General features: G+C 30.9%; 1 protein-coding gene across 1 annotated transcript in view; it reads left to right on the forward strand.

Annotated features, from left to right (window-relative positions):
- The window catches only part of LOC142323890 (putative G-protein coupled receptor Mth-like 12), a 28,850-nt gene extending 13,708 nt beyond the window's left edge, over positions 1-15,142 (forward strand). The window contains exon 5 of the mRNA XM_075364219.1: positions 13,165-15,142. Coding sequence (XP_075220334.1) covers positions 13,165-13,522 — 358 coding nt within the window. The 3' untranslated portion in view covers positions 13,523-15,142. The remainder of the gene's footprint in view (positions 1-13,164) is intronic.
- Positions 15,143-15,682: the final 540 nt, after the last annotated feature.

Here is a 15,682-nt window from a genome sequence, read left to right on the forward strand (position 1 = left end):
TTTGTTATCTTAATATTTATTCAAAATGTTTGTTCAGGTATTATTCTTCACCAAATGATCAGATTCTAATTTTTCTGATTTTAATATGTAAGGAAGTTTTCTATGGTCCTGTTACAAATTTTTTCACATAATTTAAGTAAAATTTGTTCAGAAAAAATACATTAATTAAGAAGATAATTTGAAGAGTTTAAAAAAAAATTGATGTAGAAAGTTATATGGAAAAATTAGTATTAAAATATAATACTTTCATTCTAGAGCCTTAGTTTACAATTGGCAACAGCCTCTGTACAATATTTCTCTATATTCCTTTTATTATTTTTATTAAACGAGATAATTATTTGTATTGTATGCAAAATTTACTTGCCTTTATGTTTTTGTGAATGATCTTTATCTTACAGACAGGTGCAAATTTGAGTGATTATATATATCACAAATAAAAGTAGAATAAAAAGAAATGTTTAGTAAAATAAAAGTGTAAAAAAATAACAAAAAAAAAATAAAAAAAATAATAATCTATTAATTCATCTTTTAACTTTTGACTTCTTATGTCTGTGTTAAATTAAGAATTAGTGAGTTACATGTAGTATTTGATTTGGTACTCAACCCAGAAATTCAAAATTAAAAGAATTTAAATTTTTACTTTTTGATGCAGTTTATTTATTTAAAGTTATTTTTATTTTTCTTAAAAAGAATATTTTCTGTTATTAATGTGATTGTTAAGTTCTTAATTATAGTAAATCATATTCTACAGAATAATAATTATTCTTGAATGTGTTAATATGTGTATTATGTTGATTTGTGTAAATCAAATTCATGGAAGATTCGTTGGTTTGAGGTGTATGTCATTATTTGTTTTTCATGTAATTTGAAGTTGTGTTTTTATTTAATAAATTTTTGTATGTAAAGATTAAGGAAATAACCAGTGTTACGTCTGATGTATATTCATCTATGGAGTTTGGTTTTACAAAACTGTTCACATTCGACCTTGATGTAGAATAATAATGTCTATGTATTTTTACCAATAGTATGGTAGCTACATATTATTTTGTGTATGTTGTTTTTAAATTTGACTGTTTATTTAATTTATTTATTTATAAAATAATTTATTCATTGTAAGTAATAACAGAAGTAAATAGCAATTCATACATTTAAAAAGTGTTGAATGTACACAGATACAAGTATAACAAATTTATATTCTAAATGAAACAAATTTAGGCATACTAAATTCTAAATAAATGTCTTTACAAGCCAAAAAAGCCAGATAAGCATAACTTCTGTAGAATTACATTGCAGCAATTATACTAATTACTGATTAAAGATATCAAGGTGCAAACTAATAACATTTCAATGGTGGCACTTATTTTCATTGGTTCCAGAGTTATAGCTAAATAAAGTTTAATTAATGAAATATTTGGATCTTACAAGGGAAAGCACATCGGCTTGAATCAGACTTTATCTTCTTTTCTTTTTTAATTTTTTTTAATTAATTTTTTTTATTTTTATTTTAAATATATTGATTTATTAATAATTTTATTAACCTGTGATTCTAAAAAAAAATACAATAAATAATAATTATTCAATAATAATAAAAAAAAATATGAAAAAAATCAGAAGTTATTAGTGAAATAAAATTTTATGTACTTTTAAAAACGTGTATGTGTAATTTAATAGGCATTATTACACATGTGCATACATATATAATATATTTGGTGAAACATCTGATTAATTGAAAATTATAATTTAGAATCGTATTATTTTTGGATTTTCTAGTTTAATTTCTGTTTAATTTTATTTAAATATAATGGAATTTCTGTTTAATTTTATCTAAATTAAAGTTAATTACAGAGTGACTGAAAATAGACCCTCCAAGAACAACATATGCACTGAGGCATACATGCCTGATCTTTTATAAATTGCAAAAAATTCTTTTCTTTTAGTTTATTACTCCTCTGATGTTTTCGGACTATATTCTTCCTAAGTCGGAGTTGATCATCATTTCATTTATTAGTTTTTTGTTGCCAATCATTTAATCGCTCTTTGTTTTGATATAGTTCTTCTGATCTTAATTGTGCACACATTTTCTAGTTTTCAAATTTTCTCTCTCTTTATATTCATCATTCTCTCTTAATCTTTTTATTCTTTCCTTGGTCTTAACGTTCTCTTCCTCATTATATTTATCATCTTCTCTTAATGTTTTTATTCTTATTTTGTTTGCAAGATTTTCTTCCTGTTTATTTTTTTTTTGGTTTGTAACATTTTCTTACTTTTTATTTTTTATTTGGCTCTAACATTTTCTTACTCTTTATATTTATCATCCTTCTTAACCTTTTTATTCTGCTCTTGTTCTTAACATTTTCTTCCTCTTCATATTCATCTTCTTGTTGTTTTTTTTTAGATATATTTCTTCATGTTATCTTTCTTCTCCTGTATGATTGTTTCTTTTTCATTTTTGATTATTTACCAAATAATGTAATAATAAAAACTGAATATTTTACACCGTAAGATTGAAATTAACATTTGTAACCAGTACATGAGTTCATTAAACGGAATAGTTTAATTACTATTAACTTTTATTTATACGACACAGCAGAAATCTGAAACTTTTGTTAATCAGCAACTCACGAAGATACAAATAATACTAACCTAGTAATACAAGTAACAAAGGGGCTTACTCTATCCTAATATTTCATGTAAGATTATTGGATTAATAATTGTATAAATATCTGATGCTAATTAAAACGAATATTTCAGCAATTGTATAACTGTCCACTTTATTAAAGAATTGGAAGATTATATCTCACTTTCAAATGAAATAAGTTTAAATGAACTGCAGCATGAAATGCAGCAACTGCAACTGATGCTCCCCGTATTGTTGCAGGTGCAATATAGAGTGTATGACTTAATATTATAAATTTTCTGTGTTGTAATATACATTTCTGCAAGTCCTGCAGGGTCAAGTTTGAGATGTTGTCTGATTCTGTCTCTGATTGAGTTTCCTCCTCTTCTATTGCTAAAGCAGATGGCATGACTGTGGTTGCCATGGTCGTATAATCTGAACTGGAATTTGTTTTTGTAGCATTGTTTGGAAGTTCTTCTCCAATCTGAGTTCTGATTTCGGTGGTGGACAATGAAGGTATAGCCACAGAATCTACCATCGTAGTTAATTCCTACTCCTTCTCCATCATTAGTTGTTCCAACATCCTGTCCTCCTCTGTGTCCAACAGTTTCATCTGTGTATTCTGTTCTGGTATTTCCTTATTCTTCTATGTTTAACTTTAGTCGCTTTGTCAGTAATGTTTTTTGTCTTTCGTTTAGTGGGTGCTTTTTTTTGTGTATTTGATGGTCCAGTGGTGGGGCTGGGTTCTCTTTGTCTGTCATAATGTGTGTAATTATCGGCCTATACTTAAATCTTCGTGGAGGAAGAGCACTGTCCGTCATTAACGTCCCTACTGCTTTTGTCATGGATTTCGTTATTGCTTCTATTGTTGTTTCCTCTGACAGTGTTAGATAACAATTCATTTCTGCATTCTTGTGGCCCAGTTGGACTCATGTTTTCACTGGCTGATAATTTTGATGTAAAATCATTAATATATTTGACCAAATTATTTTTCTTATAATTTGATTTAACGTATTTGCCAGTGCCAAGAATATAACTTTCCCACTCTCTCCCACCAGGAGTTAGAAAACTTCAACGGACCTGGAGCGAAATGGTGTGAGTGGGTGTTTGTAATTATTTGTTTTATGTCGTTTATTTTTTCGTCCGTCATCATCAGTTGGTCTTTCTTCTGTGTCAGTTGTGTTGCATAACATCTTGGTGCAATATACATTAGTGTCCCGTATTTGTTTGTTATTGTCTTTTCTCCATCATTTGATTTGGCTACACCCATTCCCTCGATAGTTCAGTTAGTCTGTCCATCTTTACAAATAAATTGTTGAATATTACCTGAATTTTGTTGTTCGTCCTGTTGTTGTAGTTCTCTGTATTGTTGGTAGAGTCCGTCTTCAAATTCTGTCATATGAATGAGGTTGCTTCCAGAATGTATCAACAAAATCTTTTTTGTACTCTTTATCTTTTAACTGTGTAAACTAACCTGGGCATTGTTGATCCTAATTGCCACAATATATACATTTACACAATATTTCACCATGATCACATTCTGTATGTATTAAACAGTCAATCACTGATTTGTCTATCATTTCTCTATTGGTACTTACTGTCCTTTGTTTGTGCAGTTCTATTTATACTCATGGAGGTGTGGAAGTGGTGATAAGCAGATAATGTTTATGGAGTATCACGTGTTATGTGTGTGGTACTTCCAAGTGTCCATTGATTTCTTAAGGAACACATTCGACATCCTGTAATAAGTTGGTTATTGTCAATAATTAAAAAAAAAAAAATAAAAAAATATATATATCCTTTATAATCCTTCTCCTTCCTCTTCCTCATTTTTGGTTCTTCATGTGTCTATTAGACACAACTGTACTGCAGTTACGAAGAACCAAAAAAAAAAGAAGAGGAAAGAGAAGGATTGTAAAAGATATATATGTGTTAGATCCTTTGTGATGTGAAGGACCATAAAACCTTTGTGGTAGGTTTTAGAGAGAGTATGAACTGTAGATACATAGGTGATGAATTGAAACAACACCTTGTTGCTTATTGAATTGTTATTTAATTTCTTGTCATTTTGATATTTCGATAACATATAATTGAACATCTAACATATAACGTAACACATATAATTGAACTTAATAACATATTAAGTATACAAATAAAATAAGTGTTCATCTGAACATTAGTATGCGTGTCCATCTGACTGAATGTACAACATGACCGCTCTGGGTCAGATTCTGGCACCGGATGAATACAGGTTACTTATACAATCATGACTGCTCCTTGTGGCATCTTGACATAGAACATTGTATGATCTAGAGCTAGAGCTTTCCAGGAAGCTCTAGCTCTCGCTAGGTAAATGACTAAAGTAGAACGTCTTTAGATGACTAAAAGTGGAACGTATCAATATATAAAATTAAATTACATATGTGTATATGTAATTTAATAGGTGTACAAGGACATTATGTCGTATCCACATCATATTTTTAAAATATATTAATGTGAAGCATTGTGTTTTCATAAAGTTTATTATAAAAAATTTATAAAAATAAAATAATGTAGTCTCCTAGTCTGTTTACATTAAATTCTTCTTCTTCCTCTTCTTTGATCCCTTAATGAAGATATGAGTGATGGTGAACTCGGAGCCAGTACATTGTTCGGTGCTGCCAGAAAACAAGCATTCTGTATGATATTTTTATATTGTATCTGAAAGGTAACTATGAGTTTTGCGTCAGCTACATTTAGTCTCTGGTGTTTTAGGTTATCCTCAATTTGCTTGACCCATGCTTTCTTTGGTGTGGTTTGTTGGATCCTTCATGGTGCAGGTTGTTGTCTCCATAGGAGATGGTTTGGAAGTTGGTGTTCATACATTTGGCATACGTGCCCAAACCATCGCAGCCTGCACTTTTGTACTTTGAGTTCAATTGTAGGTTGTTCATTACATCTGAGCCTGATTGTGTGATTTCACAGACGATCACACAGTGATTCACCTAGTATTCGCCGTAGGCATCGCATTTGGAACACTCCTAATTTGTTTAGGTCGTCTTTCAGTAGTGTCCATGTTTCTGATCCATATAGCAAGACTGATAATATGAGTGCCCGGAACAGTCAAATGTTTGTCTTAAAGGCTACATTTGCTTTCTTCCATAGGCACCAGTCCAGTGGTTGGAAGGCAGCAGTTGCCTGGCCAATCCTGCCGCGGATGACTTCCGCAGATGATGAAATCTTCTTTTCTTGGATTAATGACCCAAGGTATTTGAAATTGTCAACCTGCTCAATTTGTATTCCGGCCAGGTAAACAGCGAAGGTGAGCCATCAGTCGTTAGAACCTTGGTTTTTTCAGTGTTAATTTTGAGACCGTATTCGTAATTTTTTTGTGCTGCATTCGTAATGCCGTACAGGATGTCTGTCGCTTCGGCATCATCATCATCCGCAAATACAGCGCTATCATCGCCAAACATTAGGTCTGTCACATATTCGTTTTCGCCGTATTGGATACGCGTTGGCCATTGAAGGCTTTCCACATAATTGCATTAATAACACTATTGAATAGTAAGGGTGAGATGACACAGCCTTGCCTTACACCGGTTTGTACTGGAAATTCATCAGACAGTTCATTACGGATGCATATGCGGCTGATAGAACCATTGTACGTTTCTATGAGTAGTTGGATGGTTTTGGCAGGCATAAGTTCAAACTTGAGTGCCACCCATAGTGCTGGCCAATGGACGCTGTCAAATGCTCCCTTGTAAACTATGAATACAATCACTGTTCGCTTCCCGTAGCGTATTCGCTCTTCCAACATTTGTCTGAGAGTGAAAATCTGATTATAGCAGCCTCTATTTCGGTGAAAGCCAGCCTGTTCTTTTCTAGACAGTTGCTCCCGATGTTTCTGTAGTCGAGTTTGGATGATTCGCATGAAAACTTTTCTAGTTATCAATAGGAGGCTTACGCCACGGTAGTTTTTGCATTTGTGACCCTTCTTTAGTATCGGTATTATAATCGCTTGCTTTCATGATGTATGAATTTTCTTACACCATATTAGCTGTAGTAGTAACTATATGCGATTGACAAGGACATCGCCACCTGTTTTTAGCGCTTCAGCTGTTACTCCCTCAATCCCAGGCGCTTTGTTGAGTTGTTTTATCAGTGTTTTCACTTCATCTACTGTTGGTATAGCATCAGTGGCTTGGTCTTCCAGCAGTTCCAAGATTGGCGGGTTTTCTAGTGGAACAGGCGGCGGCTCATGGCTGTATAGGCATTGGAAAGATTCTTTCTATCTGTGTAGTCGATCCGTAGGAGATCGAAAAAAGTTTCCATCGGCTTTCAGAATATTCTCTCATTAAATGTCTTAAATTTTCCACTTAGGCGTCTAAGTCTTGTGTGTAGAGGGTCCGGTATTTATGTTTTTGTGCAGCTTCTTCCATTGCCCATATCATTCCAGTATTCTGCACGCTCGGCCTTCAGCTTCCTTCTGATCTGTTCAATTCGCGGTATTCGGTACTGTTCATAGTCAGCTAGTTTTACTAATTTATGCTGATCGACTAAGTCGAGACATTCATCTGATATCCAGGCTTGTGTTCGGGACGTACTGCTGGGCAGATATTCTTGCATGACTTCTATGACTTCAGCTATTTGGGTTGACTCAGCATCACGTCATCATATTGTGCTAAAATGGCAAACTGATTAGCACATGATACTTTGAATTGGTGCTTATTAGCTGGCTCAAGTAGCTTTGACTAGTTCGCTTCAGTGGTGGGGGTGCCGGTTTTTTCGCAAAAATACGTAAAACTCTTAAAAGGGACTTATAATTAATTCGGTGCAACATAAATCATTGTCTAAAACACCATTATCGGAACACTACAAACACAAAAATTTAGAAACATGATTAACTCGTATAAAATTAAAGTTATTACTAATATTTTAAGATGGAGGCCGACGTTTCGATATCCGTTTAACCTACTTACATACATACATTAAGATGGTTATACTTATCTTTTTATTTTATACATCTATCTCTTGTTTTCTATAAATTAAGGTTCTTGTATTAATTTTTCTGTTCACTTATTTAATAGAAGTAGATGATATTATTACTTATATATGTTTGTTTTCCGGTCCACTTGTTATAATATAAAATAGTTAACTCCATTTCTCTATTAGCCCTTTACTGCATTAAATTAGACTGAAGACAGTCTAATTTAATTAGTCTTTCACTCCAGTTTAATGCAAACACGTTCGACTTTAATTCAGTTATTAACGTGTCTTAGTGAAAATACTTTTAATAAATTTCAAATGTCTTGTTTTAAGTAAACCAGACATGGGAAATAAATATGTAATGTGTGAATTTTGTTATGTCCAGGTTTTTTTCTTTTTCTAAATTTTGTTTATGAAGATAATGTACATCTTCTTATCTTCAATGAAACTGTGATTTTATGAGATACTCAAGAATTAACTTTAGGAAAAATTTAGATTTAATTTTAGAACATTTTAATAAAATAAAAGCGGAATAAAATTTGAATATATTGTTATTTATTACAAGAAATGCAATAAACAATAATAATTAGATTTTAATTTAATAAAATTCAACATTAATTAAAAAATTTGAATTAATTAGTTGTTATTAAAATCAGTAGTTCTGTTTGCATTGTTAGGCATACCATGCAACATTTTTTTCACAAATGAACTGATAGAAAATTATTTTAAGAATGAAGTGAAATTCATTGAACACAATAAACTCTTATCATAAATGAATTAATCAGAAGGGAAAAGTAATAAATTCTTGGAGCTTAATAAAAATTTATTCTTGTGTTTATATGTATGAATGTGCAATCATTGTTAAAAAGAATGCACAACTTATTCTTAAAACTTAACTACTCTAAAAAAATAAAAGTATACACCTTTACCAAAAAAAAAACAACAGAATTGTTTTCATATAACTCAAGACAATACTTCAGCTTACAAGAAAGGATCTTATTATGCTTCCGTTGCCATGTTTAATAAATTTCTGACCCATTTGATAAATCTTCCCATTAACTTATTTTAAATGTAATTAAAATATTTTTTTTTATGGAAACAATATTTTTCTTTTGATAAATTTTTAAATAACAGTAATTGAAAAAAGAAAAAAGGAATATGATTTATCTGCATACCATTCAACAGTATATAAATATGTAAAAATTTTAAAAACCGGCTTATGAATTGTGAATTATTTTATAGACCTTTTTTTATATTTAATGTTTTTACATTGACATATATTTTGTGTTTAAACAATAATATGGACTTTAAACACATCTATTTTGTATCTTATAATTTCTTTTTATATTTATAATTTATCCTATATTGACCTGACCTGTATAATGTATTTTTATGTTTTGATCAGAATAAAGTATTTTTATTTATTTATTTATAATTTAAAAATCTGCATCACTGAAGGTGTTAAAATAATACCTTAATGTAGTATTATATAAATACTAGATTATTTTACTAAAATAATTTAACTGGTAGGCATGTTATTTAAAGCTAATATTAAGCATGAAAAATCCCTGCTTTCTGAAGATGATGCTGAGTAAATTCAGGAAGTGGAATTTTTTAATATTATTCGAGACGTCCATTGGAAGTACATTTAGAAAAATTTGAAAATGTAAGCCAAAATGCTTTTTTGACCTGGTGACCATTTGGATAATATTTAAAATTATTTAATTAATTTCTAAATAATTTTTTTAAAAATAATTTGATTTTTATCTGAAAAAAGGTAAACCAAGAAAACATTCTTTATAAAGAAAGATTCAAATTCCATAGTTTCTGTATTAAAATAAACATAAAAAGATTTTAATTGAAATTATAATAAAGGGATTTTAGCAACTTATTACAGTGAGAAACAATTCACTTATAAATCTCATATTTCTGAAAAAAAAAAAATTGCTGTAAATTTAATGAAAACCTTAGAAAATCTCTTTCTCTCTCCCTCTCTCTCTCTCTCTCCCTTCCTCTCTCTCACTCTCTCTCTCTCTCTATATATATATATAGGTCCTCCCAATACTTTTTCATATATTCTGATCTTTGTGTGCTTTCTATTGTTGAAAATGTTCGTGTTGTGAGTGTGAAACGAGTGTTTGTTCTTGATTTTCTTGTTTAATTTGATTTTATCTGTAGTGTCTTCTGGTATAAGGCCAATTTCCTTAAGATCCTCTCTTATTTTTCTGATCCATCTGCATCCTGTCTTGGTGTTTTTTGAGTTGAGATTGTACTATACTAGTTGTTTCAGAAGTCTTGAATCTTGCATCCTCATGGTATGTCCTAATCCTAGTCTCCTGCTATGGATGCTATGAATGGTATAGTAATGGTTCTAACTCTTTGTACATGACTTTGTTGGGCGCAATCCACCACTGCCTGTCTTTCTGGTACTTTTTATTGATGCAGGTTCTTCCAATTCTTCTTTCGATTTTCTGGAGTCTCTCTGTCTTTGATTGTTCGTTTCAGGTGGAAGAGTGTTTCTGCTGTATAAGTGGCTTCTAGTTTTATAACTGTGTTGTAGTGTCTTATTAATGCGTTTATTGATAGGCATTTTTTATTGTAAATGTACCAGGTTAATTTTCAAGACTTACCTAGTTCGTTTCTTCTTATTTAGATTGAGGTGTTTTTGTTTAGGTTATTTGTTATTATTTCTCCAAGGTATTTAAATCGGGTTACTATGATTTTATTACCGTTTATGTTACTTCTTTGAATCGTGTTGGTTTCTGGGCATAATTTCTGTCTTTTTGAATGATATTTTAGGCCAATTTTATTTGCAATGCTTTGAAATTCTGATATCTGTGATTAAGCTTTGTCAGTGTCATTTGTTAGCAGTGCCAAGTTGTCGGTGAAACCAAGAGAGTGTTTTGATTTTTCAACCTATTTTTACTTGTGAGGGGCATTTTTTGAGTCATTCTCTCATTACCATTTCTAGAGCACAGTTGACTAATAGCGGTGAGAGCCCATCGTCTTGGCGTAGGCCCATTTTGATCTGAAATATTCCGAGAGTTCGCCTCTGAATTTTATCTTCGACTTAATGTTTGTAAGGGTCAGTTTTATCATGTTTATTAATTTGGTATGTAGTCCAATGTGTCTTAGAATTTTAAGTAGGGATTCTCTGTGGATGCACTCATAAGCTTTATTGAAATCTATAAATCTTATCACCATGTCTCTGTTTCTTTTCCTGTTGTATTCCATTAATAGCTTGAGACTCATGATCTGGTCTGGACAGCTCCTTCAGGGTCTTTAACCTTCTTGGTATTCTCCTAGTTCTTTCTTGAGTTGTGAACTGATCCTGTTAAAGATGATTTCTTGAAAGAATTTTATATGTTGTGTCTAGGAGTGAGATTCCCCTGTAATTGTTAGGGTTTGTTTTGTCCCTTTTATTGTGTAGTGAATGAATGAGGGCTGTCATCCAGTGTTCTGGTAGTTCTTCTTTGATCCAGATGTTGATGAAAGGCAATTTTTGATGGTCCTGCATGTTTCCAGATCTCTACAAATGTCTGATCTTCTTCTGCTGCTTTGTAATTCTTCATCTCGCCCAGTGCTTAGTAGACTTCTTTTATTGTAGATGTTTTCTGGTGGTGTTGTTATTGGGGTGTTGGTGTTGAAGTTTAGGAGTTCTTCACAATTTAGGAGTTTGTTGAAATATTTAGCTAAGATTTCCACATAGTCTTTATTGTTATGGGCCAGTTTACCGTTTTCATTCTTTATTAGTAGGGTTGGGGGTTGATAATTTTGGAGCTGATTTTTGAAGGTTTTGTACTAGCCTTTCGATTGTGTTTTATTGAATTTTTCTTCTATTGACATCAGTGTGTCTTTATGGTGTTATCTTTTTATTCTTCTTAGAGTTTGGGAGGTTTCTTTTCTTTGTTTTATAGAATTTAGAAGTATGTTTCTGATTTTGGATTGGTAAAACAGCCATGCTTGATGTCTTTTCTCCACTGTTTCGTCATATTCACTGTTCCAACACTGATTTTTTTATGGGATTTTATTGGGGCTAATTCTTCTGTGATTTGTTTAAGGCACTAAATCTTCAAGTTTATCCATGATTGTTTTTCTTTCAGTTGCTTTTTGGTAATTTTTATTTTTGATTAGTTGGGTAGGGTCCATTTTTCTTTCTGTTTTAGGGGCTTGATCTTGTTGCTTTCTTTGGGAAGTAAATTTAATTTTAATTTTGACTACATAGTGAGCTGAGCCTGTGTCTACTTAAAGATCTTTTATATTGTAGATCTCCTTGTGGTGTTGTTTGTCCATGAAGACATGGTCTAGCTGCCATTCTCCTTTAGTATAGTTGGGGTGTTCCCAGGTTTTGAGTTTTTGAGGTTTCCTCTTGAAATATGTGGATTTCTGCAGAGAAATCCACATATTTTGCTTAGGTTGTGGTTTCTGCAGAGATTGACGAGTCTCTGTTTGTTTTCTTTGGACGGGCCATTTTCCGATGATGTTGCCCTATCTTCTTTCTCTGCCTCATTGAGCACTGAAGTCTCTGATTAATTATTTAACATGGTTTTGGGGGATATTATTTATAGTCAGATTGAGTAGATCCCAGAACTTTTCTGTTTCTTTACGGTCATTTGGAGAGTTTTAGTATTAGTTGGTGCATGGTTGTTTATTATAGTGTAGATTTTAATAGATGCTTTTAGGGTGAGTGTTGAGATTCTTGGAGATTGTGACTTGAATTCTTGTATGGAGTTAATTATTTTGAGGCTGACTAAAAAGCCTGTTCCAAACTATGGGTCATTTTTCATCACTTTCTTCCCAGATATACCTTTGTAAAGCCTATATTCTTGAGATTCTATGGTATCCTCGTCAGTGCTAGTTATTTCCTGCAGACCCATGATGAGAATTTTGTGTTGGTTCATTAGGCCAGTTATTTTTTAGTTTACCAGTCTGCATGAGTGAGTTTACATTATATGTGGAAATGTAGGTGATTTGCTTTGGTTTGATTTTGGACTTTGTTTTTTTCTTGCTTGTGTGTGTAGTGTTGGGGCATTCCAATAATTCCAATCGCATGTTATCTTCTAAGTGGCAGCCCACTATATGTGAATGCTACCTTCTCTGAACTTTGGTGTTGTTTGGTTCAGACAGTGCAATATTCCTTAAAAGAACTTTCATGGTTGAGTGTCAAGGGGTCACCTGTGGTGGGACTAGGTCCCCAAGTTACAACTCTAGATGGGTGATCTAGTGAGGTATGGTTTGATGATAAATTAAGCTGAGAAATTTGTTTGGATTCAGTTCATGAAAAAATTTCTCCAATTTTTTCTGGATTTATCCAGGCACACTTTGTGGAGGCTCAATCTAACTTTTCTAAAGTTGTTATTTGGAGAAAAGTTTGATCCTAAACATTACACCCAATATATATATATATATATATGCCATAATATAGTTAATAATGACTGAAATTGATAAAGTTTGGTAACATATTTCTGAAAATAAAACCAATAAGAATCCTTATAAATCTAAAAATTATGAATCTAAATTCAGAAAAGTTGCTGAATTGCATGTAATTAAATTTCATCCAGTTTTTTGTTTCTTTTCAGACTGTTTTTATATTTCAAGTGTTTCTACATTATTTCTATTAGTCGTGCAGTAGCATCATTATCAGCTTTCTTTGAAAATCTAGAATGGCTGTGGAAATATTTTTGTCTTTTTAGTGCTGTGGATGGTATCATTATATTTGTCATATTTGTTTATAGGAGTCATGTATTCTGGATTGTGAGTGAAAAATTATGTCCATCTTTAAATATTTTTAAATGTGATGGTAAACAATTTAATACTTTTTCACAATATACAACATCAGTTAATGAATCAATTGAAAATAAACGTTGCACTATAATTTCAGATTCCCTTAAAACAAACATTATAAAATCTGATATTGAAATGGAAAGTTATGTTTAATGAAATTAGGTTTAATTTTTTAGTTGCTGTTGTGTATTTTATAAAAATGTAATATTATTTTAAACTATTTATCAGTGTAAATGTTTGCTTTTGATTTTTAAGTAAACATGGAGTCAGAAAGTGCATGGGCAACCTTGAGTCATTGTGCTTTTTAAATAGATGCCGTATAGTTATTTTTTAGTTTCATTTGTCAGTGTGAGTGAATTGAACAATAGTCTATTTCAAACACTAATCTACAACAGTGGTTCTCAGACTTTTTTTTACGTACTACTCATGTGAATTACAGATCAGTAGTCTACCATTAAATTATTAAATATGTAATATGTCTTTAGGATAGCAATAAATTTATATCTCAGATTGATAAAGCAATAAAAATTTACAATCTTTTTTGAAAGTATTTATTTATTTTATAAAAAAAATCATGTATTATAATTTTTTCATTATTACAAATTTTTTAATCATTTTTTACAAAAATATTTATTTACTGTACAAAGATATGTTACATTATAAAGTTACTTACATTACTTATTAAATATTCTTGAAGAATAAAAATTCAGTGAGAAGGATGGTGCTGAATACTTGAAACAAGAGAAGAGATATCTGGTTCACTTGAACTTAATTTCAAGCAGAAATTTGGGTAAGTTTCAGTACGCACTGCTTGTAAACCATAAGTTGAGGAGCTTTTTCACACTTTGCTATTCTTAAGCTCACTAAAAAAGTTGCTTCAGCTGCTTTTTAAGTACTGACTGTTGAAAATGATAATTTTCATTGTGCTTTTATCTCTGAGAGTTCAAACAAAATAATCCTTAGGTATGTTTTCTAACATTGAATGTTTAGTACTAAGGTGTTGATTCAATAATAAGGATTTCATGCTTTGGTTTGAAAAAATTTCAAAGCAGATTACATATTGAGGTCATCATTCATTGTTTACATCTGTAATAGTAAAGTAAATATTAATGTATTCAGGGTTATATTTTCTTACAACTTTTCATATTTTGTAGGAAAAAGATCTTGACTCATTAGAGATTCTGATTCTGAAGTAGAACTCGATGGTATAGGGTTTTGTCTGTTGTTGCTTTATTAAACCACTTGTTTAGGTTAATTTTTATTTCATGTCAACTAAATTAAATCAAATTAATTCAACCAAAGTATGAAAATAAGTATTTATGTAAGAAAAAAAGTCCTTTTGAGATAGGCATGCCAACACTAGCACTTCAATATTATCAAATTGAAAAGTAACATAATAAAAATATTTTCAAATCAGATTATTATAGTATATATAAAACACTGGAAGCAACTGTTTCTGTCTGTCTGTTAGTTAAATATGACTGACTCAGTTAACTGCTGGAGAAAAGTACAAAAATCCTTTTATAGTGACAATTAAGAAACTTGTTCGTGTATGAGCGACATGTTGCATGCATGGGACAGACAAGTTGCTACATGCTCTGTGCTGCGACATGTAAGAATCTGTCAGTGTTGCATGTTTATTCTTGTTAGCTGAATAAGTAATATTCTTACTGTTATTATAAACAAATAATTTCCTGAAATTAAGGGAAAAGGAAATGTATGATAAAATACTTTTATATTATAATACATCAAAAAACATATGACAACTGCTGATTCACTGTATTAAAAATAATAAATATGTACTAATAACAATAAATATCTGTTGTACTAATAATTTTATTTTATAATAAAGAATTTTTGTATTTTTTTCATATTGTGTCTGCTTGTATACCATCTTGAGAAGTTCTGTGTACCACAGTTTAAGAATTGCTGATCTGGGTAATAGCGGGATGTTATTTTGTAGAAGTCAATTAATATATAAAAGTTAGGTGAATTTATTCATACTTAAAAAATTAATTAGTATGAATATATTTAGTGAAAATAATTCTATCTTTAACAAATTTGTAATGTTATTTATTATTTAAATTATAAAAAATAATTTATTATTTAAGATAGGAGGAAAGCAAGTAAAACATAAAACAATTAAAATTTATAAAATTACGCAGCAGATAGTATGTAAATGGCCTTAAAGGTGAATGAGGAAGATATTCTGATGGTGATAAGGAGGAAGAATCGTGAAGTTAGAATCTTCTCATTCTACTCTTATTCATTTCATCTGCATTTCAGTTTCCCATCAAATCCTCATCTCCTTTG

Source organism: Lycorma delicatula, chromosome 4 (assembly GCF_047948215.1).
Source record: "Lycorma delicatula isolate Av1 chromosome 4, ASM4794821v1, whole genome shotgun sequence".
Taxonomy (NCBI): Eukaryota; Metazoa; Arthropoda; class Insecta; order Hemiptera; family Fulgoridae; genus Lycorma; species Lycorma delicatula.